Source organism: Malania oleifera, chromosome 4 (genome assembly GCF_029873635.1).
Source record: "Malania oleifera isolate guangnan ecotype guangnan chromosome 4, ASM2987363v1, whole genome shotgun sequence".
Lineage (NCBI taxonomy): Eukaryota > Viridiplantae > Streptophyta > Magnoliopsida > Santalales > Ximeniaceae > Malania > Malania oleifera.
In genome coordinates this window covers 37,493,880-37,520,057 of record NC_080420.1, presented here as the reverse complement: position 1 = coordinate 37,520,057, position 26,178 = coordinate 37,493,880, and the positions used below count along the sequence as shown (strand labels likewise).

The 26,178-nt window shown below is 36.6% G+C and overlaps 1 protein-coding gene across 2 annotated transcripts; it reads right to left on the bottom strand.

Moving 5' to 3' along the window:
- Positions 1–9,197: 9,197 nt before the first annotated feature.
- LOC131153401 (uncharacterized) lies at positions 9,198–24,651 on the bottom strand. Of its 2 annotated transcripts, none has more exons than XM_058105685.1 (3): positions 24,424–24,651; positions 24,071–24,334; positions 9,198–9,668 (listed from the first exon to the last, which is right to left on the bottom strand). In XM_058105685.1, the coding sequence occupies exons 1-3, from the start codon at positions 24,458–24,460 to the stop codon at positions 9,457–9,459; spliced, it is 513 nt and encodes a 170-aa protein (XP_057961668.1). In that variant the 5' UTR covers positions 24,461–24,651; the 3' UTR covers positions 9,198–9,456. The 2 variants fall into 2 exon arrangements, with proteins under 2 accessions (XP_057961668.1, XP_057961667.1); XM_058105684.1 differs by having other exon boundaries at positions 24,428–24,561.
- Positions 24,652–26,178: the final 1,527 nt, after the last annotated feature.

The window sequence follows — 26,178 nt, the reverse complement described above, 5'->3', positions numbered from 1 at the left end:
CACTGAATTATTAGAAGCCACACCGAAAAGATCAGTAGTTAGGTGTCGAAGGGTACTTAAAGGGCATTTAGTGGATATTCAGGGGAGAGTGCTACCAGCTGACCTCGTAGTGTTAGACATGCATGGATTCGATATGATATTGGGAATGGGCTAGTTAGCCACCAACTATACCAGCATCGTCTGTCATTAGAAAGAGGTGGTATTCAGACCTCCTGGAGAGCAGGAGTTCAGATTTATAGGGTTGCGTGTGCGCTCCTCATCACAACTAGTGTCAGCTATTCAAGCGAGGAGGCTACTCCTATATGGATGTCAGGGGCATATAGCTTGTGTGAAGGAAAGGCTAAAGAAAGAATCCAAACTTACTAATATTCCAATAGTGAAGGAATTTTCATATGTCTTTCCAGAGGAGCTACCTAGATTACCCCATAACCATGAAATTGAATTTGTCATTGATTTGCTTCTAGGGACGGCACCAATTTATAAAGCTCCCTACAGAATGGCTTTAGCAGAGTCGAGAGAGTTAAAAGAATAGTTGTAGGAATTATTAGATAAGGGATTTATCAGACCTAGTGTATCACCCTGGGGAGCGCCAGTTCTATTTGTAAAGAAGAAAGACAGGATGATGAGGATGTGTATGGACTACAGGAAGATAAATAAAGTGATAGTTAAGAACAAGTATTCTATTCCTCGTATTGATGACTTGTTCGATTAGCTCCAGGGAACACGGGTCTATTCTAAGATTGATCTTTGCTCTGGGTACCATTAAGTGAGGGTCAAGGCATAGGATGTTTCCCAGACAACGTTCTGAACTCGGTATGGCCACTATAAGTTTTTGGTTATGCTATTGGGATTGACAAATGCTCCTATTGCATTCATGGACCTAATGAACAAAGTTTTTCATCAGTACTTGGACTAGTTTGTAGTGGTTTTCATTGATGATATACTGGTCTATTCAAGGAGTCTTGAGGAGCATGAGACACACTTGAGGTTGGTACTTCAAGTACTTAGAGAAAGGAAATTGTATGCCAAATTCAAGAAGTGTGAATTCTAGTTAGAGAAAGTTACATTCCTTGGGTATGTGGTATCCGGGGATGGTATGACTGTAAATCCAAGCAAGATAGAAGCAATGGTGGATTAGGTGAAACCGAGGAATGTTCAGGAGATCAAAAGTTTATTGGGACTGGTGGGATATTATCGTTGGTTTGTAGGGGATTTCCTAGGCTATCAAGGCCTCTGAAATGGCTAACTAGGAAGAATGTTAAGTTTGAATGGAATGACGATTGTGAACAGAGCTTCCAGGAATTGAAGTGGTGGCTCATCACTGCACCAATTTTGATTATTTCATCAGGAGATGGTGGATTCGTAATCTACAGTGATGTGTCTCAGAAGGGGATTGGATGTGTGCTAATGCAACAGGGAAAAGTTGTAGCCTATGCTTCTCGTCAACTTAAAGAGTACGAGAAGAACTACCCTACACATGATTTAGAGTTGGCTGTAGTGGTGTACGTTAAAGATTTGGATACATTATCTGTATGGTGGGAAGTGTGAAATATTTACAGATCATAAGAGTTTAAAGTATTTCTTCATGCAGAACATGTCACGCCCTGAACCCGCAGGTGGGTCCCAGGTGTGAAAATAGTAACCTAACCTGTCTCTGTATCAATTAAACATACATGATACAATACTGAAAAAGGGTCCGACCCCGTGGGGTATACAGAAGCCCTAAAATAAAACATACACATACACATCAATACTCATCAAATACGTAACGAAAAATGTTCATTCTATCCATATAACATACCATACCAGAATTTATACAACACTAGGATATACGTTCCTATAATTACAAAACATATTCCAAGTGTCTACAAAAACCATCACGACAACCCGGTTACAAAACTCATACCTATCCAGGCACTAACTGTAGCTAAACGACACCCCCGCTTCCGGATGCTAGGATGCTAGTTTCGGCTACCCGAAAGACCTGAAAACATTTGTATATACATTCGGGGTGAGACACCTCTCAGTAAGGAAGAAAGCAGGTTATATCAGTGTGTGGCATACCAATGTTATTTTACGTTAAACATAACACCATACAATATGATACAGTTTCGAAACATTTCCATATATACAGTTCCATACAGTTCTAGTATTTTCACAAATCCATTTCAGTACATACGATACCAAACATACGGTCAGTGTCGTCACACTCAAGCAACCGATACCTTGTGATAACCGAAGCCTCACAACGGTACGTCGCCAATACAGTGCAGCTCACACCCTTCGGTGGCCAGCCGGAACACACAGACGATATTTCACACCCTTGGATATAAAGCCGGACACTCTTGCCCACGGTAATGAACCGGTACATGGCGCAGCGTACGGTAATTAGCCGCCACATAGCTATTTCAGCGTACAGTAATTAGCCGTCATTAGCTGATTTCACAAAATCTGGAATCATTTTGGAACTCATGTTCCTATACTCGTCAGCGTACGGTAATTAACCGCCACATAGCTGTTTTACAAAATACCTGAAACAATTACATACAACCATACATTCCACACTTATTTGATATACCGTAAATCATATCGTTTTCCAACTCAAGCATACAATTTTATACAAATAAGGATATGGTCACCTCAATAATACAGTTTATATACCACATACAGTTTTCCAAATAAAGTAGAGATGATACCCAAAAATTCCAATTTTTCCAAAAACTGTAACCTGAAAATCCCGTATTTTTACTTGATAGATTTCCCCAAATAAGTAGTCAAAACATACATACGATTGTAACCTATAGATTTACCGATCTCAATTTCAAAAATAAACTAATATAAACAAAATCCCCTTACCTTAACCCGAAATTAAACCACGAACTTTACGGCTCCCAAAACTACAAATCGAGACACCAAAACCTAAACAACGCAGAATAATACTTCCTTACAATTCATACTACTACATATATTTTGAAACAGAAATAGAAACCGAGCCTTACCTCAATTTTGGACCAAAACCTGAAATCCCTCGAAATGATATTCCGATCCACTATTCGCGAAGAGAATCCTGCCCTGATATACACGGTAATATCGGATTTACGAATCAAGCGACGAATAGCGAAGGAATCTAAAGATAGAGAGTGATCTTCAAGTTGTAGATAGAGAGGGAGGAGATTTTTTAGATTACTTAGCTTGGAAGTAAGGAAACTGATATTTATAGCCCCTATGACTAGGGTGCCCTCGTCGACGAATGGCATCCTCGTCAATGAGGCCATATAGATAGCTTGTCGACGAGATAAGGACCTCGTCCACGAACCTGATATCATCGATTTCCCAAAATCCCTCAGCTTCTCCTCGTTGATGAGCCTCTGAATTTCGTCGACGAGCAGCACCTGGACTTCGTCGACGAATTATGGCTTCGTCGACGAACTCTGCTCAATTACCAATTTATCCTTCTTTTATATAATTAATCCACATATCACGGTTTGAGTTCTTACAGAAGGAGTTGAATATGAGGTAGATAAGGTAGCTCAAGCTGATTAAAGATTACTATTGTACCATCAGTTACCACAAAGGGAAGGCTAACGTGGTAGCTTATGCGTTGAGCTGTAAATCAGGGTGCGCATCCGTATCAGCAATAGTGACTGCACCTCAAATCAGGATGGATTTAGAAAGACTTGGTGTAGAGCTGGTAGAGGGTAATCATCAGGCATTAATTGCTCATCTGGTACTTAAGCCAACTTTGCTAGGGAGAATTAAGATTGCACAGATGCAAGATGTAGAATTAGTAAAGATCAGAGATAGAACGCAGAGTGGACAGGGAGCTGATTTTAATATTTCAAATGACGAAAATCTGAGGTTTCGTAGTAGGTTGTGTGTACCTGATGACGCCAAAATTAAAAAGACTATTTTGGACGAGGTGCACCGTTCCCTGTATACAGTACATCTAGGAAGTATAAAAATGTATATAGATTTGCAAATATCCTTCTAGTGGAGCAATATGAAGAGAGAAATTACTGAATATGTAAAGTAGTGTTTGACATGCTAGTAGGTGAAGGCTGAGCATCAGAGATTGGAGGGACCATCGCAACCACTTCACCTCCTTGAATGGAAATGGGAACATATTTCTATGGTCTTTGTATCGGGGTTACCGTCGACACTTCATGGACAGGACAACATTTGGATAGTCGTTGATAGATTAACAAAGACTGCCCATTTTCTTCCCATCAGAGTTAACTACTCCATGGGTAGATTGACAGAGTTGTATATACAAGAAATAGTTAGACTGCATGGAGTGCTTGTGTCCATCGTTTCTAACCGAGATCCACATTTCACGTCTCAGTTCTAGAAAAGCTTACAGAAAGCACTGGGATCCCAATTGGTTTTAGCACGATCTTTCATCCTCAGACCGATGGGCAGATAGAGAGGACTATACAGATATTGGAGGATATGTTGCGTGCCTGTGTACTAGATTTTGGAGGCAGTTGGATTCAGTACCTACCACTAGTAGAGTTTGCTTACAACAACAACTACTAGGCCAGTATTAGGATGGCCCCGTATGAGGCATTGTATGGTCGGGGGTGTTGATCTTCGTTATATTGCGAAGAAATTGGTGAAAAGCAGATATTGGGGCCAGAGATGGTACAGTGGGCTTATGAGAAAATCAAGCTTATCCAGAAAAGAATTAAAATAGCTTAAAGCCGACAGAAAAACTAAGCAGATACCTATCAACGAGAGCTGGAGTTTGATGTAGGTGATAATGTATTCTTGAAAATTGCACCAATGAAAGGAGTAATGAGATTTGGAAAGAAGGATAAGTTTAGCCCTAGGTATATTGGGTCGTTTAAGAAATTGAAAAAAGTTGATCCAGTAGCCTACGTGTTAGCGTTACCCCAGCGCTATCTAGAATCCATGATGTATTTCATGTGTCCATGTTGAAGAAATACGTCTTAGATCCATCTCATATTATAAGTTATGAGGCACTAGAGATTGGTGAGACCTTATCTTATGATGAAGTGCTCGTTCAGATCTTAGATCATAAAGAGTAGGAACTACGCACCAAGAAAATCCCATTGGTGAAAGTACTCTGGAGGAATCATGTAGTTAAGGAAGCTTTGTGTGAGTTAGAGGAGGAAACCCACATTTATTTAGTGGGATCCAACATTAGTAAGGAAAAGGTAATGATTCAGATAAGAAATCATGTATGTAAATAGATTTTTGTGCAGGTTAATTAGTTGAATGTTGTAGTTTTCTGTTTTGGTTGGTTTTGGGAGAATTTTGATTTAGTTATTGTAATCTCCTAGAACCGTATATATAACCACGTCATTCCTTCGCCATAAGTAAGCGTAATTAATAAAATTTCAACGTTTTCCCTTAAGATTAGTACTATAGATAGATGACAAATTTTAAGGACAAAATTTTTATAAAGAGGGGAGGATGTAGAGACCTGTAAAATAATTTTAATAAAATAATTATGGAAAAGAGGGAAAATGGTTTGGTATAGACCAAACCGCGGATGGTTTGGTGGGAGTGCAGAAAACCGTTGACGATTTTGTGTAACCATGGCCCAGTAATAGTAAAACGGTGAAAAACGGGAGTAGCTTATATGTAAGGTCCTGCAGCTCATTTTCTTAAAGGAAAATATTAAACTCTCTCTCTCTCTCTCACCAAGGGTTGCGACCAGATTTCTCTCTCACCTCGATTTCTCATCTAATTTTAGCCTGAATCAGCAAATAAACGTGATTTCAGGATCCCGACGGCGATTCTCCGCAGTTTAACCAAAGTAATTTCGTGAATCGGGCATTTCAGGAACCACTCCAAAATCAAGGTAAGGAAGCTGTTTTTTGAGTTTTGTTAATTATTAAAAGAGTATGGGCTTAGGAGTATTAAATAGTAAATATTCTAGGGTTAAGTTGATTAGATTAGAGTTTATGAATACAGGGATTTTGTGCGTACACCGCAAGCACGGATTAGAATTCTTGTGGACTTTTCTTTAGGAATTAGGTAAGGAGATAGATTATGTCAGGTATTTTTAGAAAGTTTACCGTTTAAAAATATAGTATTTGATTCAGAAATTATATATATATATATATATATATATATAAATTATCTACGAATGCAAATTTATGGGAACCATTTTATGAATTAATGTAAGTTTTTGAGAAATTTGATGTTTGAACTGAGTAAACCCTGGAAACAGATTTATTGTTATTTTTTAGAAAAATATAATCTTCCCAGACAAATAGCATATTATAGAATAGTATTCACTTATGTGGCATGAGTATAAATATTTTACTACAGCTATTAGCATGTCAGGTTATTTTATGGTTAGATAGAACAAGCATGATTTGATAATGATTTAAAAAAAAAAAACTATAAACAGTACAGAACTTATGATATTTTTTAGTATATTGCGATAATTTAGCCAGCCCAGATATCATGATAATTTAGCCATCCTAGATGTCATGATAATTTAGCCGGCCTAGATGTCGTGATAATTCAGCCGACCCAAATGTTGTGATTATTCAACCGGCCCAAATGCTGTGATATTTTAGTCGGCCCAATGTCGTGACTAGATACATATATAACCGTTTATTCAGAAATATTATTATGACAGATTTTACACAAAACCATGAAAAAGCTATATTACAGTTATTTATGAAATGTACTATATGATAGCAGACCCCTGATTACCCAGTTTAGTTTCAGAGTACGGTACCGTAGCTATCAGTTTAGATTAGTGCCACCACACGTATCACATAAAGTGTTGGTGAATGGATAGTCGATTGAACCCAGAGTAGTAGTATGCCCCCCTGGGAGTGCGGATCAGGCTGGGCAAGTCAATCGTACTTACAAACGAGTTGCTTAGCATGGTATGCCAACCATTGCTGGGTCCCACCTACGAGTCGTACAACCCAATCATGTGAGGTGTAATACGTGATAACAGCTAACTATCCATCCAGGGGATAATTTCAGTATTATAAAGATATAGCAGATGACTTGCATGTATACATAAATTTATTATGACACAGTATGTTATGTTGAAATATGATTTCTTCAGACTTTTACATAATAGATTCACCTGATTTATCAGATGTAGTTAATTATATACTGTATATGTTTATAACACGATATAACTCATGTGTCACACACTGATGTTAATCTATCCTACTTACTGAGAGGTGTCTCATCCAAAAATTCAAACATTTCAAGAAATCCAGATCGACGAGCGGAGCGAGCTCCGAGATAGAAGAGGTTTTAGTACTACCCTAGTTGCAGGGTAAGTGTTTAATTTGGGAGACGGATTTTTCGTGTGTCCGTAGGATATTCTATGATTTCTTTTTGGGGATGTATATGTATATTTATGGAAATAGTAGAATTCTGGTATTGTATATGAGGACAAGTTCATTATGTTTCCCGCTGCATAGATAGTATGTATGTATGGACAGGTATATCCTCGGTATCCCACTTTGGATCTGGGTTGACTTTGTTATATTTTATGGTATCAAAGTTTAATATGTGAAAAAAAAAAAAAATAGTCAGAATTTTCGAGTCGTGATACTAGGGACAACAAGTGACAATAGTCACAATGGGTAAGTCTAGAGACATTAATTTTAGGCATGGTTATGTGAGAAATAAATACACAATGAAATTGTAATGATTTTGTTAGATTGGATTAAAATGTGGTGGATCTTATATCAAAAGGACTTGTAAAAGAAAGGATTAACAAAATTGCAATGTACTAAAACCTAAATATAACATCCAACAAAGATGTCATTGACCCACTTCATGAAAACTTCACGTGTTTAAGTTACATAATGTCACAGCATTAGATGCAAATACTATGACAAACGCCATCCCAAAGTGAGGTATTTGATACCTATAATGGAAAGTAGGCTGATTTGTATCCTCTAGATGGACCCATGATCTATTTTAACATAGGTGTGGGGATTTTAATAGGTCTACCTACTAAGGGTCAAAATTTTTCTAGGACTTGGAATTTTTTACAGTTGGTATATAAAACACCAGGCTACAGTGCAGCAAATCTCCACTTTGTAAAATATCATGGTCACTGGCTCAAAATCTTACCTACCATGCAATTTCACTAACTTTGATTTATGGATTCTAATTGAAGGTTTAACTCATATACCACCTGCAAAATATTTTTGAAGAATTAAAATAAAATTGCAAAATTAAAATTGTTTTCTGTTTTGATGTTTCTTCTAATAAAGCTTGATTTTAGTTTTCAAGGAACAAAAGAAAGGGCTTGACAGATTTGTCATATATTGAAATAGGAACGAAATTTTATACATTGAACCGCAATAGAAATTTGTCTTTGGCAAAATAGATGTTGCAGGGGTGCAATCCTACGAGGACAACACAGGAGCTTCAGGAACGCGACACTTTAACTGTGTATTCTGCACTGATAATTGATACGATAATTCAACAAATGATATAGTTTGATAATAATGTGCTTGATTATACTTTGAATATTATATTTTATCATATTTTTATTAATTTTGTAACTATATTATTAATATTATATTTTATAAATATTAAATTTAAATAAAAATCTCACATACTATAACATAATTTATTTTTTAATATAAAATAATAATATAATAAAACAACCATCATAGCATTATATTTTATTATATAACAATATTTTATTCTTTTTTTTTGTATATTATCTGATTAGAAAATATTACTATTATATATTTGTATTAATGATATTAATAATATTAATTTTGATCTTATTCTAAGGTTATACATAATAACATAATAAATAAATAATCATACCACAATTACATCATAGCATTTTATAATTTAATACTATTCTATTACTTTTTATGTATTATAATACTATTAAACAAAATATAAATATTATTATCTATTTATATTTAATGATGTCATAATATTAATTTTAATTTTAGATTTACGTAATATATATTATATTATATTATATTATATATATATATATATTTTATTATATTATGTATAATATTACATTATAATATATATGTGCCTGTATATATTTAGTATACAATAGTATTATATTTTTTTTAATCTATATTTATCATTACATTTTGTTATTATATATTTATAATTGACGATAATAATAAATATTTTATTTTATTTTATTTTATTTTTAAGATTATGAATAATAATACAATAAATCAATAATCATACCATAAGCATATCATAACAGGCTTGTTATGGTTTATCATTCACCCAGAAGACTAAGAAGTCGAATCTGGTCGCGATGCAAATCAATTGTGCAATCTAAACACCAAAGAAAAACTATCAATCAAGAATGTTGAAAATGCTGATCATCTATACAATAGTGCAACCTTTGTTCACCAGCAAAATTTCGTTGAACAGTTGCAGAAGTGAACAGGGGAGAACAAAGCGAAGAAAGCCCAAGAATGTCAAACACGCATCCGTGGCAGCAAAGAACTAGTGGTTTTCTTGCAGGGCCTCTGCCTCAGCCCTTGCCATGGGGTCATCTGTAGCATCTGTTTCTTCCCTTTCCCCCTCTTTCTCCTCGGCCATTTTCTTCCTATGCAACTCCTCTGCTGCTTGCATTGCAGCTCGGTTCTCTGCCTGAATACGCTGCATTTCCTCTTCTTGTTGCTGTCTTTCAAACCATGTGTCCGCATCGGCCCAAACTGTAAAATAAAAACATGGACAAATTATCAAGCCAAAATTTGCCCTTGGACAACTAACCAGGCAAGAACGCTTCAAAGGCACACCAACTATTTGAGAGAGAGAGAGAGAGAGAGAGAGAGAGAGAGGGTTTGTAAAACAAAAAGCTTCATAGAAAGTCCCACCATGATGAGAGTGAACTACAAGAGGGCCAAATAAATAACCATATTTTATATTAAAATGCCATCTGGGCTCAACGTTAAGAATCCAAAAGATAATTAAAAATCTTTAATCTTCAACAGGAAATACAGCAATAATGGATTTCACCACAAATCTTGGGGAATTGAGAAGGCATAGTATACAGGGCCCAACAACCCACCCCAAAAAAAAAAAAAAAAACTCAAAATTTTAAAAAATAAACAAATAAAATAAGTAGAAGACAAAAACCGAATGAAGCACACAGCCAACAACCAAAAAAAGAAAGGTAAAAAAAGAGCATTCATTACTCCAAATATCTCTGAACTCCTACAACCTAGGATAAATGAAGGACTATAAATAAGCCAATCAATTGGCAAAATCAGTGGACTCTAGCAAATAAATCACACACACAAGTAGTACATCAAGACTAATCATTTCAGAACATTTGAATGCCCTCATTTTTCTTTTGCTTAAATTTTCATCTTCTCTCTCCATATATAAAGAGAATCCAACATACACAACAATCAAATCAAATCCGTTAAGGAAAGAAGCATTTCACAGCATTCACAAGTGCCCCCATTTTCATTTCCTTTTTATTCTTCTCCATTTTCACCTCCTTGCCTCTTCTCTCTCTCTCTCTCTCTCTCTCTCTCTCTCTCTCTCTCTTCCAAAGGCAAAGGACGCAATTATAAATTAGTTGGCTACTCTAGAGTGGCCCCATACAAAGCATTGGATAACATGGGTAAGATAGGCCCTACAGTGGCCCCAAGGAGCCCATTGACCAACAAAGATTTGATGTTTGAATCAAGGACCTACTCAAGGCACATATATGTTGGATCTACCCACCACTGGGTTGCGAACTTGTGGTTTCTTCCCTCTCTGAATGGTTATGATGTTGCACAGCATCAGAACATCAGAAAGGAATGGTTAGGATGACCTCCCAAATCCTTTCCACCAAAATCACAGCATTCATGAGTGCCCTCACCTTTTAATACATATATATTCCTCCCCCTCTCCTCTTTTGGTTTATGCTTATGTTGTATGCATACAGCACCAAAAAACAACAGCAAGGAATGATTAGGATAAACTCTCAAATACTATCCACTATAATCTGCAATTGATATGTATGCTGCCTGCTTAGCAATGATATGTCTGCCATAATGTGCAATGAAGGGCATGCTCTACAGAATCAAAACAATTGATTAGTGCTTTTTGCTCTTCGCACAGTCAGTGCAAATAGACTGCTTGTTGAACTGATCACCAGATTGAGCTCCTCATCCAAAAGTTTGACTATCAAAAAGGCCTTGCTAAAGGGCCAGCATGCCAGAAATATAGTCATGATTCAAATGCTCATAAATGAGAGAGCAAAGATTCATCATATTTACTAGTATTCAGTTTAGTCATGCTATCTGCAGCAAATATATCATACCAAACAATGACAAAAATATGCAGTTTATGTCATTTTGTAATGTAGGATACTGTGAAGCAGTATGTGAAGTGATTCTATGTAAGTAAAAGAAACAGCTGTAAAGTGTAGTAGGTTTAGTTTCTCATATGGTTCCATTTCAAAAGTTCTCATTGAAAACAAACAAGGCTAGTCCTGCACATTAGAATTGGTATGATCGCACCCTCTTCTCCTGTCCCCCTTTTAGGACAATGGTATAGTTTGAAACTTAATCTTTGAGATGCATGCCAAAGATTGGGAAGTTCAGGTTTTCTTAAATTTCTTTAATCTACTTCCAATGAGGTGATCGAGAGCAGATGAAGCCAGATAAAGATACAGGAAGGAAGCTTCAAAGTGACCCCTTGCTAGAAAGAGACTGCAAATGAGACCAGGTCTAAGGTCAAACAAATTTCCCCTGTAAGGCATTTGGAAGTCTTCTGGCCCAACCAAAGTTTCTGTTTTATTCACTTAGGAAGCAGCCTAGTGGCCCTGGTAGAGAGGTTCTTGACCATTGACAATGCAAGTGTATGTTAAAGCACAAGGAAAGTCCAAATCTCTGCTGCATTCTCCCCCATTGCCAGATTTCAAAGATTACAGGGATTGGATGACAGAGAACGGTACACTACTTGTGAGAATGTGGAATAGCATGGAGCCATGAATTGCAGCAAACATGATGTTTCATAGAAATCAGGTTTATCACAAGATAAAAATTACGCTTGTGTTTTTTTACCTATATGGGATGATATTCAAATTTGACCAAAAAGGTAAGTCCATGAATGAGTATTATAGCACTCAAGGTATGTGGGACAAATTCAATTTCTACCAACCAGTTATTTTCCTATGTTGAGATGATTAAGAAGCAATGAGCAAAGTTCTTGACTGCTAAGTTTTTGTTTAGTTGAGTCCTGAGCTTCAATGCATCCATGTTAAGATTCTTACTAATGAATACATACCATCCATGAATGAAACATATACAAGAGTCCAACAGATGAACCAATGATGGTTCTCAGTCCTCTTCTCACACGACTTCCATGATAATTCAGCCATGAGTGGCGCTGCCAATAACAGTGGTAGGGGACGTGTTAAGGAACAAGACCAAGGTCTGGATGGCGGTTGTGGCACAAGTAGTAAATCAACACAGAGCTCATTGTGGAAACTCTTGCATTTAAGCACATTGTAGCAGGAAAACCATACTGATCGCCACTGGATCTCCATAGGAGACTGATTTGGGGCCACTAAATCTCTTGCTAATGGTGATTCACTCATGACATATCGAGTGCACCTTCCAACTCCAGAGAGTTTAGTACGCCTTCTACCGTGTCTAGAGAAGAGTATAACAATCTTGTCTGCATAGTTTTAAACAATCTTGTTTGCATAGTTTGATGACTCCAAAATCAATCGCTTACATCTGGTGCTATGTGGCACATTCAAGTACAGCCAAGCTTGCTACCTTGTCATCCTCCTCTGCATGGGTTATTGATTCTAGTGCCTCCTTCCATATGACACATGGTCCTAGTTTATTTTCGTCCCTGAAATGCACTACTTTACCCTCTAAGTTTATTCAGTTATATTGGTTTTTGGTTGGAGCAATATTCGTTCTTTTCCTCTACTCCTCTTTCTCGTCATTGGTTAGTCACTTAACCAAATCTCGCAACTACTCTATAACGTTCTTTCCTTCCCATGACAAAGAAGGGGATTGGTCAAGGGCTTGAAAAGGATTGCTTATACTATTGTAAATGGTGGTGGTCAATCCAATTTTTTTGTTTTTTAATCCCAAAAGAAATATATTAAGAAAGAAATGAGAGAATCTCAATGTAGGAGAAGACATGAGATCCTCATCGTTGGAAAAACAAAAAAAGAAAAAGAAAACCAAAAAATTAAATAAAGGAAAAAAAAAGGGGAACTCAAAAACCCAAATCAAGAAACCCCTCTTTAAACCCTTCCCTTCATATTTTATAGAATTCTGAAGCCTTGCTTATTCCTTCCGACCTTTATTTCACTTTTCTTTTAACTCCATCCAATCTAACTTCATTTCCTCTAGGATCAACCAACCACACTCCCATTCCATCAAAAAGACTTCAGGCAGCAACATCTTGCTCATTAATCTTCTTCATAGGGAAGAATCCCATCCTTACATTTATTACTCACAGCAAAATTCTCACACATACCCCACCTCCTCAAGAACAGATGCATTCTCTAAACCTTCAAGCAAAGAAGGGAGCACATAAGAAATATCCCCCAATGCATCAAAGAAATCAGAAGCATATTCCACAAATTTCATCCAATAATAGACCAGTATCACAAGCAAAGTAACTATCAAGTTCACCATTCCTTTCTGAGATATCCCCCCCAATTTTCCTCCTTCCAATTACCTTATTTATTTAGTTCAGACTTCAAGCAAATGAGATTCCTCAACATAAAAATTTCCAACAACTTCTACTTTTAAAATTTTGACTCCTAAGATGTTTGAATTAATGCAAATGTTTACAAGCATATTTTTTTTTTACTTTTTCCCTTCTTTGCTGATAGTCCCTAGTACACCTTCATAACCATAACCGTCTTACATTTATTTCCATTCTGTACATTCCCACAATTATTAACCTCTTGAGACACACTTATTTGCTGATCATCAATCCAATTCTTGTCCCACAACTTCTTCAATTTCTACTCATGGCGTTACTAATGGCATGCTCATATGGGTCATCGATCCTTTCAAAAACTGCAATAAGTTTACCCATGTTCAAATCCATTTCACATTTTGATTTTTTTGCTGTCAATTAGGAAAGCACATTAGGATTTCGTTTACATCTCCAGTCAAGAATCGTAGCAAATCATTGTTTTTCTCTTATTCATTCATATATTTAGGGTCCAAGTAGAGTCAAGAACCTGGTTATCAATGTTTTGTATTCTTTGTGGATGATTTTTGACGTGTGACCTAAGATCTATTTGTTAAAAGATAAGTCAGAATTTCTTACGGGGGGCATTGGCTTTGCAGAATAAAAAATATTCCCATTAATGACACTGGAATGGCTGCCTGCCTCATTAGAATATTTCTGTTTCAGTATGCATTGCAAGATTCTCAGGATTGCACGCAAATTGCATGTTAGTGTCTGGTTCAACATGAGAATCCTAGCAGACATGTCAAATAGATGACCATTAGACCCTTGGCCTATGTATGAAACAACATATGAAGAATATATTTCAGCATAAAAACCCACTAAGAATACATACCAAATTAAATCCATGTAAAAATTTGAGCCATCATATCATAATTTTTTTATATAAGAAAAAAGAATTATATTAACAATGAACCAAATAGTAAAATAAGGGAGAACAAGATGTCCTCCCAAGAACAAAATGAAACAACTGGAAGAATTAAAAAAAGGGCAGCCTGGGACCAAACAAGAGGGAAGCAGCAAAACCATAAAAAAACCAAAAGAATGGACCACAAGAGAGGTTAAGACGAATGCTCAATCCACAACAAACCCAAGGAGGTTATGAGTTTTCAATTTTCACTTTCTTTCTTTTCTTCTTTTTGATCCATAAGGTCACAAAATAGCCAAAACTGCACAATACCATAGTGCGATCATTGTCCAGTGCCCTTGATTCCAACCCAACACAGTGGGGTCCCACACCACTCAAATTTGAGAACATGTGGTTAACAAACCCCTGATTTAAGGAGTTTCTGACGGTTTGGTGGTGAAGGGTCTGCTCTAGGGATGGGAGGGGTTTAAATTGACGGGAAACTGAAACAATGGGATAAAGAGGCTTCAGAAATGCTAGAGAGGTTTAAAAAACATCTTTAGTCAATTGCTAGTTTGGATATATTGGAGGAATGTCATCTTTGGTCAATTGCTAGTTTGGATAGGTTGGAGGAATGTTGGTTTGTTAGAATAGGAGGCCAGGGTGAGATGGACTAGGAGACCGCAACTCAGAGTTCTTTCATACAGTGGTGAATGGGGGAGGAGGAAGAGCCTTACTAAGGACCTAGCATTAGATTTCAGGGCTAGGGTTTAGGGGTCATACAGAGTTGGGGTGGAGATCACAAATTTCAATAAACACCTATTTGCTGCGCAATGCCCCAATCCAATAGATTGAGACAAGAGGGTTTGGATTAGAGTCCCATCTATACAGTGGTGAATGGGGGAGGAGGAAGAGCCTTACTAAGGACCTAGCATTAGATTTCAGGGCTAGGGTTTAGGGGTCATACAGAGTTGGGGTCATTCAGTGGTGAATGGGGGAGGAGGAAGAGCCTTACTAAGGACCTAGCATTAGATTTCAGGGCTAGGGTTTAGGGGTCATACAGAGTTGGGGTGGAGATCACAAATTTCAATAAACACCTATTTGCTGCGCAATGCCCCAATCCAATAGATTGAGACAAGAGGGTTTGGATTAGAGTCCCATCTATACTACCTCATCTCAATAGCTTGAGAGGCCTTTTGAAGTTGAATAAGTTAACATAAAAATAATATAAAAAAAAACACTGCTTGATATGTGTACAGAGAAAGCCCACGACCCTCATGGTTTCATGATGGCCTCTTTCAAGAGAATAGGGGGAAGTTGCAAGAGGGTATCATGAGGTATTTTGAGGAACCACATAGAAACAAGGTGTGGCAATTGTGTTAACCCTCATCCCTAAAAAGGAGAGATCATCAAGGATAAGGTATTTCAGGCCTACGTCACTAGCTCTTATAAGATCACAGAGAGATGTTCTGGAGAGACAGTGACCACAGCCCAATCTTTCATTAAAGATAGAAAGATCCTGGATGCAGTTTTGATGGTAGAGGATGAGAGGAGGAGGGGCAGGAGGGGGCTTGTTTTTAAGTTGGACTTCAAGAAGGCTCATAATATGGTGAACTAGGGTTTCCAAAAGTGAAGTTTAGGAAAGCCTTTGGGGACATGCAGCAGAGATGGATTAAAGGGTGTCTGAGCTCAACCAACATTTCTATTATGGTCAGTGGGAAGTCCCGAGGGTGATTTAGAGTTTCTCAGGGGCTTAGGCAAGTGGACCCGTTGTCTCCATTCCTGTTCACCCTAGTGGCAGATGTCCTATGCAAAATGCTCTCACATGTGCATGACTCGGGGGGTGATTAGGGGACTAACCATTGGCAAGGAAGAGCTGTAGGTGTTCCATCTCCAATTTGCCAATGACACTGATGTTTCTCAAATGTTGAGAAATTCTGCACATCTTCCCAAAGCATTTGCATCCTTGCTTCTACCAAAACCAGAAATCGAAGTCACCAACAAATCCTCCACTGACTCTAGACAAACCCAATGTTCTCCCAAAATCAAAAATCTTATTTTAAATATTCCAAGCAAAGGCACAAAGTGAAAATAAACGAGAAGCTGTTTCTGAACTATCAAAATATTAAGAACATCAAGAGAACCTTCAAAGTCTCCTCTTCATTGTATTGCTGGTAACTCTGTTAAGAACAACCAACCAGAAAAAAGCTTTGATTTTTTAAGGAACTTGGCCTTCCAAATACTTCTATGGAGCAGAAAGGAGATACTAGCAATAGTCAAATGATACAAAAAAAAAAAAAGAGTTGCAAGAACAATTCCCAAAGAATCTAAGGACCAAGAACAACTATGCCTCCCTAAGAAAGGAAGGCAATTCTCCACCAACAATCACAAAGACGAAAGCTCCTCCAACTCCCTATCATTAAGAGTTCTGCGAAGATGGAAATCCTAAGAAGATATATGATCATCAGATTCAGAAAGGAGGAAACAGCATCAACGTACCCCAAAGACAAATGATAAAGAAGAGGAAAGGATATGAACAATGCAATATTACAAACCCAAATATATTCCTAGAAACAAATTTGAGAACAATTACCCAAAACAGTTATAGTATGAGGAATGAAGAAGGGATAAATCTGAGAAACACTCTTCCACAGGCTTTTTATCTAATTCTCAAATTAGCAATCCACTCATTCATATACAAGCCAAATTTACTTCTAAATGATTCTCTGCCAAGGGGAGGTCTCCTTTAATGGAAATTGTCATAAACATTGGCTATAAGAACCCCAATCCAGTTTAGATCTACACAAAATCTCCCTACTAATCAATTGAACCCTCTTCTCGCCAATCCCAGATCAAAGGAGATCTCTCATAATTTTCTCAAAATTACCAGTTATCCCACACAAATCCTAAAAATAGACAGATAATAAAGAGGGATGCTAGAAACACAAGCCTAAATAAGGGTAACACAACCCCTTAAAGAAATAACACACCTTTCCTCCCATCCAGTGCTGGATCCCGAAACCCACCAACCTAGGATTACCACCTAAAGGAACCCTAAACAAGACAAGGGCTAGTCCAGAATACCACAATCCATTAACAAAGTCAACTACCAAGATCTACAAGAGCTCAAATTAATAGTGGCAATACCACTCTCCCTTAAATTAATTTTTAGCCCAAAAACATGTTCAAAGGTTTGAAGGAGAATCAGAATGTTCAAAAAATTCACCTAAGAAAAACATACTATCATCAGAAAACTAAAGGTGAGACACCACAACCTCCTTCCTACTCACTTCCAACCATTTCACCAGACCCTTATCAACCGCCCACCCTAACCATCATTTTTCTCAAGACATCAAACACTAGCACTAACAGAAAAAGATAATAGATCCCTTTGCCTAACACCCCTCAACACTCTAAGCCACGATTTAGGTTCACCATTCACTAAAACAGAAAAGAAAAAATTAGGCAAGCAGCCCTTACCCAGGACCACCACCTCTCCCTGAACCCCTTCCTAAGCAGAGATTTTATGCAAAAAAATCCCACTTATCCTATCACAAGCTTCTCTAAAATCCAATTTCAAAATAAACCCCATCATATTCCTCATATGACCTCCTCCATTACCTCATTAGCAACCAAAATAGCATTGCCTCCTCTCTCCCCCTCCAGCGCCCCCACCAAAAAAAAAAAAAACCCCAACCAAAAAAAAAGGGCATTTTGAGCTTGAAATAGTAGCATCTAACATTGTACTCAACCTATTAGCCAGCACTTCAGCAACAATCTAATATACACTATCCACTAAGCAAATAGATCCAAAATAACCAACTTTGATAGACCTACTCCTTTTAGGCACCAAAATATGAAATCAAAATGAATACTTTTGCTCAAGATCCCATTCCAATAAAATTCACTGAAGACCTTTGTTTAAGGTTTGATATGCATTGTTGACCCACAATCAAACAACTTAAGCTTTTAGGTAAAGTGATAATTTAACATAGTATCATAGTCGTTCTAGTCAAGTTACCTGTGTTTCACATAGTTTGTTAAAAATTATCTTATTCCCTGCAATGGTGTTATTTATCATTTCTTTATGTCTCCACGTCCAATCAGCCTGAGCATGCAAGGGATTCTTAAGGCTTGATATACATTGTTGGAGCTTAAGCTGTTAGGTGAAGTGGTTATCTAAAAACCTGCAACAAGTCCACCCTAATCACATCCCAACAATCTTTAGAAAAGAGCCATATTAAAACCATCTAAACCCTAAGCCTTATCCCTCCCCATCCCAAATATACTTGGTCTCACTTCCTCCTCAAAAGTCCTTTTGATCAATCACCTAATCTCTAGAAATGGAGTTCCAATACCTTAAATCATAGGCCTATAAGCACCTCCCTCATTTTAGAGATTAGAGAAAAAATTGATGATCTTGTTCACAACCAAACGAGGATTAGAAATAACCTTGAAATTTAATCTTTTGCCTCTAACTCCTTACTTCCTTAAAAATCATATCCTCCAACTCATTCTTCAACAAAACTTGCTTAACCTCCCTCCTTACCCTCTTAACCTCCCAAGGAAACTTACTAAATTAAAATCACCAGCTACAATCCACCTAGGGGAACAAAAGGCATAAATAGTATATAACTCATCCTAGATAAAAAAGACAAAAATGTGACAATAAGAGCACCCCCTCCCTTTCACACGTAACCCAAAAAGAATATCAATTCTAGAAGTGGGATGAGTAACCCAAACAATAAGAATGGCCCCAGCCATCCTACGAAGGGAGATACCCCTACTCCTTACACCTACCCTCCCAAATCCTCCTCATAACCCCACCCCCTTCTACACTCTCTAGTTTAGTTTCCTCAAGCAACACAATATCAAGACAATGTCTAATCAAAACTTCCCTGTTAGCCCCTTCTTCCAAATATCCCAAAACCCCCAGCATTCCATCATATTCTTGGGAGAATGGGAGGATAAGGAGGGAGGTTAGTTATTTCTAGTTTTTTTATTTCTATTTTTTTCATTAATAATTTAGTGTTTTAAATTTTATGATAGCATGTAATAATGACATATTATGGGGGCATTAATGTCCAACCATCCAAAATAATTGAGGGTGGGGGGCAATTTAGTCCCAAAAATAGGATTCCCATAAGAACGGAGAACTTAATGGTAGAGCAAGAGAACGGGATTCTAATGTTTTGTTGGAATTCTCCATTCCCAAGGAATGTGAGACCACCATGTCAAACTTCAACCTTAGAACAAACATGGAATAGGATGCCATAGATATCACATTCCTAAGAATGTTAAATGATGCCGCAAACCAAACAGCCCTTTAATGTATTCACTCAATTCTAGCAAGATATAAAAACTTAATTTCGCATTTGTATTCGAACTTTTTCAATATGGTAATGCACTTGAATTTGTTCAAGATAAGGCTCAATCTTTCCACTTGGCAAATAGATTATTCATCAAACATTGTGTATACATACCCCTAAAAAAATGGGGTACATAAATGGAAAAAAAAAAAATAGGCATTTACAATTACATGACAGAGCACGCCTTTACTCTTTCACATGCATGTTCCTTGCACTTTTTGGACCGATGCTCTCCTTAGAGTCGTTTTCAGCTTAACAAGACGACCTCGAATGTTCTAAGGAACAATTTCCTTTTTCATTTGTGTAGTTGAAAACATCCATGTTCTCTATCATGCTTCGCGTCTATCTTTGGGTGCACATGTTTTTTTCATGTTCCACATACTCATTACGAGAAGTTCTCTCATCTTTGCTGGAAATTTAAGAACTCAAAAACCACAGATGTTATGATTCCCACACTAATAGGAACTATCTCAATGCTGATGCTACCTCGTTTGCAAGGAAACCCCATTTCTCCAGTATCAAGCCTCTTTAGATAAATCTATTTTGGTTTTGTGAACAATTTCTGGTTCCCCTTGTATGTTGATCATCATATTCCCACCCTTGACTTGAATCTCCAAACAAAACTTCCACTCTTCTTACCAACCATAGGTTACTAAACTAGAGAAACAATTGTGGGTTTATGAATGTCGAAAAGCGGGTGGAGACATCACCACCACCATGCAACCACTTCTTTTGCCCCTTATTGTCTTGACTTCTAGTTCTAAAGATCCATTCTTGTGATTGGAATTTGCCAATTGATCACTTGAAAGTTAATAAATCTAGTAGTCAGCAGCTCTTGGTTGCTTAACCATTGCTCATTATGTTTCAGTTCTTCACCTTCATATCACTATGTGCTCTTTTGCTTTGTTACTTTCTTGGCATTGAGATGAGATTGTACGAGATAAGAAAGGGTTGAACCTCTATCAACAAAAATATACCTAGGAGTTACTAAGCGAGACAAGTGTGCTAGGAGCTAAACTAATTGATACTCCTGCTGATCCCAACATGAAGTTTTTCAAGGATGTTGGACCAAACTTTGAAGACAAATGTCCTAGGCAGTTGGTTGGCAAGATGATCAACTTGACTATCACTAGACCTGACGTATCAGTTGTAGTGACGATGATGAATCAATTCATGGAGCCACACTAGAAGTTGCTTCTAGGATTCTTTGATATCTTAAAACCTCTTCCAACAAAAGTTTTGATATAAAAATGAGAGAAACTGTGAGATCATTGGATACTTTGAATTTGGGCTGGCTCTATCGAAGATCAAAGGTCTACCAACGGATGATGCACATTTATGGCTCTTGTTACTTGGCATAGCAAGAAACAAACTAGCATAGCAAGAAATAAAATGACAGAGCAAAAAATAAACTACCATACAAGATCCAATGCTGAAGTAGAATAGCAAACTATGCTTCATACTATTTTTTATTTTTTATTTTAGATAGCAAAAACTTCATTAATGCAAGAAAAGAAAAAAATTACAAGAAAAAAAGATAAGCCATCCTCCTTAGCAGCAAAATCAAAAGGAAATAAGAAACAAAGTATTTACATCAATGCTTCCTTCCAATCCTTTTGGATGTCGGAAAGCAAGATACCCTTAAAACCCCAAAATAATAAGCCCAAAATGCAGCCAAAAATGAAGCTTTCTCCCAAATCAAATGGCTCATACTGTTGGTGAGCTTGTCTAGTCAAAGTCTCTTATGTCACACATTGGATTCCTGGCAACAAAGCCCACAGATCTGTTTCGTGATAATCAAGCTGCCATTTGCATTGCTAGCAACCATAAATATTGAGATTGACTATTATTTTGTGAGGGATACTGTCAATAAAAGTTTGTGAAGACTCATTTGTGATACTTGGTATAGGTTAGGAAATGTTTTCACAAATACTTTATTCACACCTGCCTTGTCAAATTCTAGCAACAAGCTACTATTAGGTAATGTTTATTACATCTTGAGCTTGAAAGTGGCGTTAGGAGGGAATATATTATGTTAGTAATTAGATGGTATGAGTGGAGTACTTTTGTCTGTCATATCCTTTAACTAAGAATATATAAAGAGGTAGACCAAGAGTTGCACGTAACCTTAAGGGGGCTGCTGACCCGTGCTTCTCCCTCTAATATCTTCTTCTATCCTTCTCTTCTCCCTCTTTAACCCTAATTATTGTATTTTCTTCAAGTTAATTCACATCTGCTACAATGGACTTATCTGATGATGCCTTATTCTCCATGAAGTCTTTCTTTCTTTTGATTTCTTTCTTCTTTTTTATCTTTTGAATAAATTTCCTTGTTTATCCGCAAAAAACACTCATAAAAATTGTTTGAGATCTTTGGATACATTTGATCCCATACCAAATATGTGAGGGCTGCCTATTTATTGGTACAAATGTCTTATTGGAACATTGGCAATTTTAAAATATCAAGACCATCACTTTAACCACCATTAACAAATCTAGCGAGTGTTCAAATCAGGGATTTCCATACCTCGGTGAAACGCCACTTACCCATTCTATTCAAGTCAGCAAAGGCATTCACTTACCCATTCTATTCAAGTACAAAAAGGCATTCTTTGCGAGATACTCTTTCCCATGGTCCTTTACCTTCTTAGAATTTTCATTTAGGAGATCCTTGAACATTAGGGAAAAAAATGAGTTATCTTTATTGTTGGTCCTGTTGAAAAATTGTCGGGAATCTTCAGAAGCTAATAGCCAATCTTGGCTCTTGGATCCCTCAAGGGTCTATTCCTGCAAATCTTTTTGTGAATTCTTGGTTATCACTAACTTTTCCTTCCCTCTCTACAAAACTATTTGGAAGGCCAAAATCCCCCCTAATATCAAAGCTTTTATTTGATTGGTTGTGCTTATTAGGATAAATACTAATAACTTCTAGTAGATTAGGGGGCCTTTAAAGGGTCTCTTTCCAAATATATGTGTGCTTTGTTTTAACTACTCAGAATCTACTCTGCATCTTTTCTTGCATTATAATTTTGCATGGAAGGTTTGGAACAAGTTATTTAGTTATTTTGGAGAAAGTTGGATTTTTGGAGGAGTTTTTGGCAATATCCTTTTTTATTGGAAGAAGAAAGGAAAAGCACTGTGGATTAGTGCTTTATTTGCAGTATTTTGGGGTTTGTCCAAGGTACATAACTTGCGTATATTTTCAGGGAAGAAATTAGCATTTTTGTTGGTGTGGGAGAACATTCATTTTCTGGCTTCTCTATGGAGCGTGGGTAATGATAATTTCAAGGGGATATGCTTCTCAAATATTCAGTGAGATTTGCTTTCGCTGTTAACTTCTTAGGATGTGCTGATTTCTTAGGGCTGTTTTTTCATATCTTTTGGTTTTCTTTTTTTTTTTTCCCTAGGGTTTCCCATACTTAACAATAAGGGGATGTCCCTTCTCCTGAGTACGCATTCTTATTATATCTAATGAATTTATTTTTTTATTTAAAAAAAATATATAAAAAACTCTTTCCCATGGATCTTGAGGTTGATTCATCATCGATTCATGTCTTGATCATTTTTCAAAAAAAAATAAGACTGTTTATAAAGCATCAATCAAATGACTTCTTTTTGGCAGTGATGTTTGGTAATGAATCCCTTTGCCCATGTATTTTACATGATAAAGTTCAATTAGATTGTTTATAGGGAATAAATAGATGAGTTTTTTTTTTTCTCTAGGGAAGAGGGTTGAACCAGAGAATCGCATGCGCAACCAAAATGGTCCTACTCAGAATTTTAATATTCAAAGTTTACAGAAAAAAGGAAGTAACTAATTCAGCTCCAAGTGGCCCAAAAGCTTCTACAGATACCCTCAACCCTAAAGAGTAATCGGGACAATTTTTGAAATATATATAGATAAAAATAAACAGGAAAACAAATTCATACAAGCCGAACAAATACTGAAACAGAAACCTCAATACTAGAACTGATTCGGCTAAATGAACTAAGCTTCTTATTGAAAAAAAAAAAAGGAAAAGGAAATTAAGCCAACAACCATCTAAAATTGTGCAAACAGGAATAGCCATGATAAAAACTCAAGGAGGGGAACAAAGAATAAAAAGAATTAAAGTTAGGGTTTAAGGACAAGGGAGTGATGCAAAAGCAAGCAAGCCTAAGAGGGTACTCACTGGGCTGAGCGGCCCAACCCTGTTCGCCACCCTTGATGCGCTCGGGGAGGGCGTAATTGACGGTGAGGACGCGGCCGTAGAGCTCGGCGCCATCCATGTTGTCCATGGCGGCGATGGCGTCCTCCTTCTCGAGGAACGTGACAAATCCGAAGGACCTGTGCTTCTGCGTCGCCTGGTCCAAGGGTGTCTTCACGTCCTTTATGTCCCCAAAGGGAATGAAGGTGGCGTGGAGTATTGCCTCGTTCACCTCCTCTGCTAAACCCCCTGTATGCACCAACACACACATTAACTTCAATATTTCTTCTACATTATCCCGCCATGTGCGTTCATCTAATGAGAATGTTTTCTGTTACCAACGTAGAGGGTGTTCTTCTGCACTGCCTGAGCCATTCTTCTTCTTCTTCTCTGAAGCTGTACTCCGCCTTGGTTGCTCTATTTCGGGCATTCATCCTGTCGGTTACACCTACTGAGTCATGGTAGCTTCTAAACGGGCTTCGGCAGAGAGCTCCATTTTGGCGGTTCAAGGAACTGCCCGACCCGCCCAAACCCTGCGACCCGATCCAAAGAGACGTTTCGATAATGGCAAATGAATCCCAACATTATAAAATAATACATAAATAAATAAACGTCGATGATCAGAAAGTAATGAAAATAAATAAAATAAAGTAATAAAATAAATAAATAATAAATAAAAGTGAGACCGAATTTATGTGATTCAGTTTATACCTACTCCACGGACGGATAGGATCTGAAATCCACTATTTTAAAAGGAATTATAAAATATATCTCACTTTTATACAAATATCTCACCTTCTTACCTTACAAAATATCTCACTTTTTCTTTTCTCTCCTACTTCTTTCTTCTCTATTTTATACAAGATTAATATTCTGCACTCTGTATTTTACACTCTACACTTTTCATTTTTTCTCGCATCATCTCAATCAGGTGATTCCCTTTATATAACCGTGGGAGGAGCAAGTGGATTTATCTTATAATAATAATGGATTCACATGCATAAAAAACAAGAGGGAGATGGGGCAAGTACATGGATGATGACATCCATCATGGGAAACAAGAGATAGATGGGGTAAGTACATGGATGGTGACAACCACGTTCATTTCACAACAAAAGGGAAATTTTCCCATTTTTCTTTAGTTTTTAACATTCACAAAATATTCTTATAACTATTCATAAATTTGTAAAAATATTTTTATAATTATTCATAAATATTTTTAAAATATTGCACAATTATCAATAACAATTTCAAAATAATATTTTTCATTGAATATATTTATTTATTATTTTTTTAAAAATTATTTATTTATCATTTTATTATTTTATTGTACACGTGCTCGGCGACTAGCATTCATATTTGCAATATATGAATTAAATTACATACTTGATGTACAATCCATTTAATCCAGTCTGAAGATAATAATAATAATAATAATAAGTAACATTTGAAATTTTGGGTTCAACTCAACCCAATCCAACCCACCCATGAAAATTCTTAAGCCTCATAGAAAGAGGCCCAACCCATTAAAGAAGTTGAAGTTGATCGTCATAGGCACACTTTTTTTTTCTTTTTTGGTTACTTCCTTTTGTAAATTGAAACAAATTATTAGGTAATTATATTATCTAAAATTCAAGGATGATTGTTGTTGAAATATATTATTAATAAGTAACATAATCTAATAATTTCTCCAAAAAAATACAATTTTTTGGTATCAAAATAATTTACTTATATTATAAAAAGAGAGAAAAAGAAGGAAAAAAAAAAACCATTTTATTGTACCTTTGTAGTTACTAGTCGGGTGCACGTGGATAAATTGATTTGCAAATCTATTAGGTTGAAAAAATATAAATACAAATCCAAATTATAATTCAACAAATATATGAATATAAACTTAAATTACATTTTTTAAACTAGAGCTAGGAAATAAAGTATTATTAAAGAATAAAGAATGAGATGAAATTAATATATAACTATAGATTTTAATTTAAAGTCTACCATAAAGTAAGGTTGATTTGCAAATATTTGAATTGGGCAAAATTGCCTTCTGAAATAAAATATTTAAATTAGTGGTTATTATATTATAGATTAAA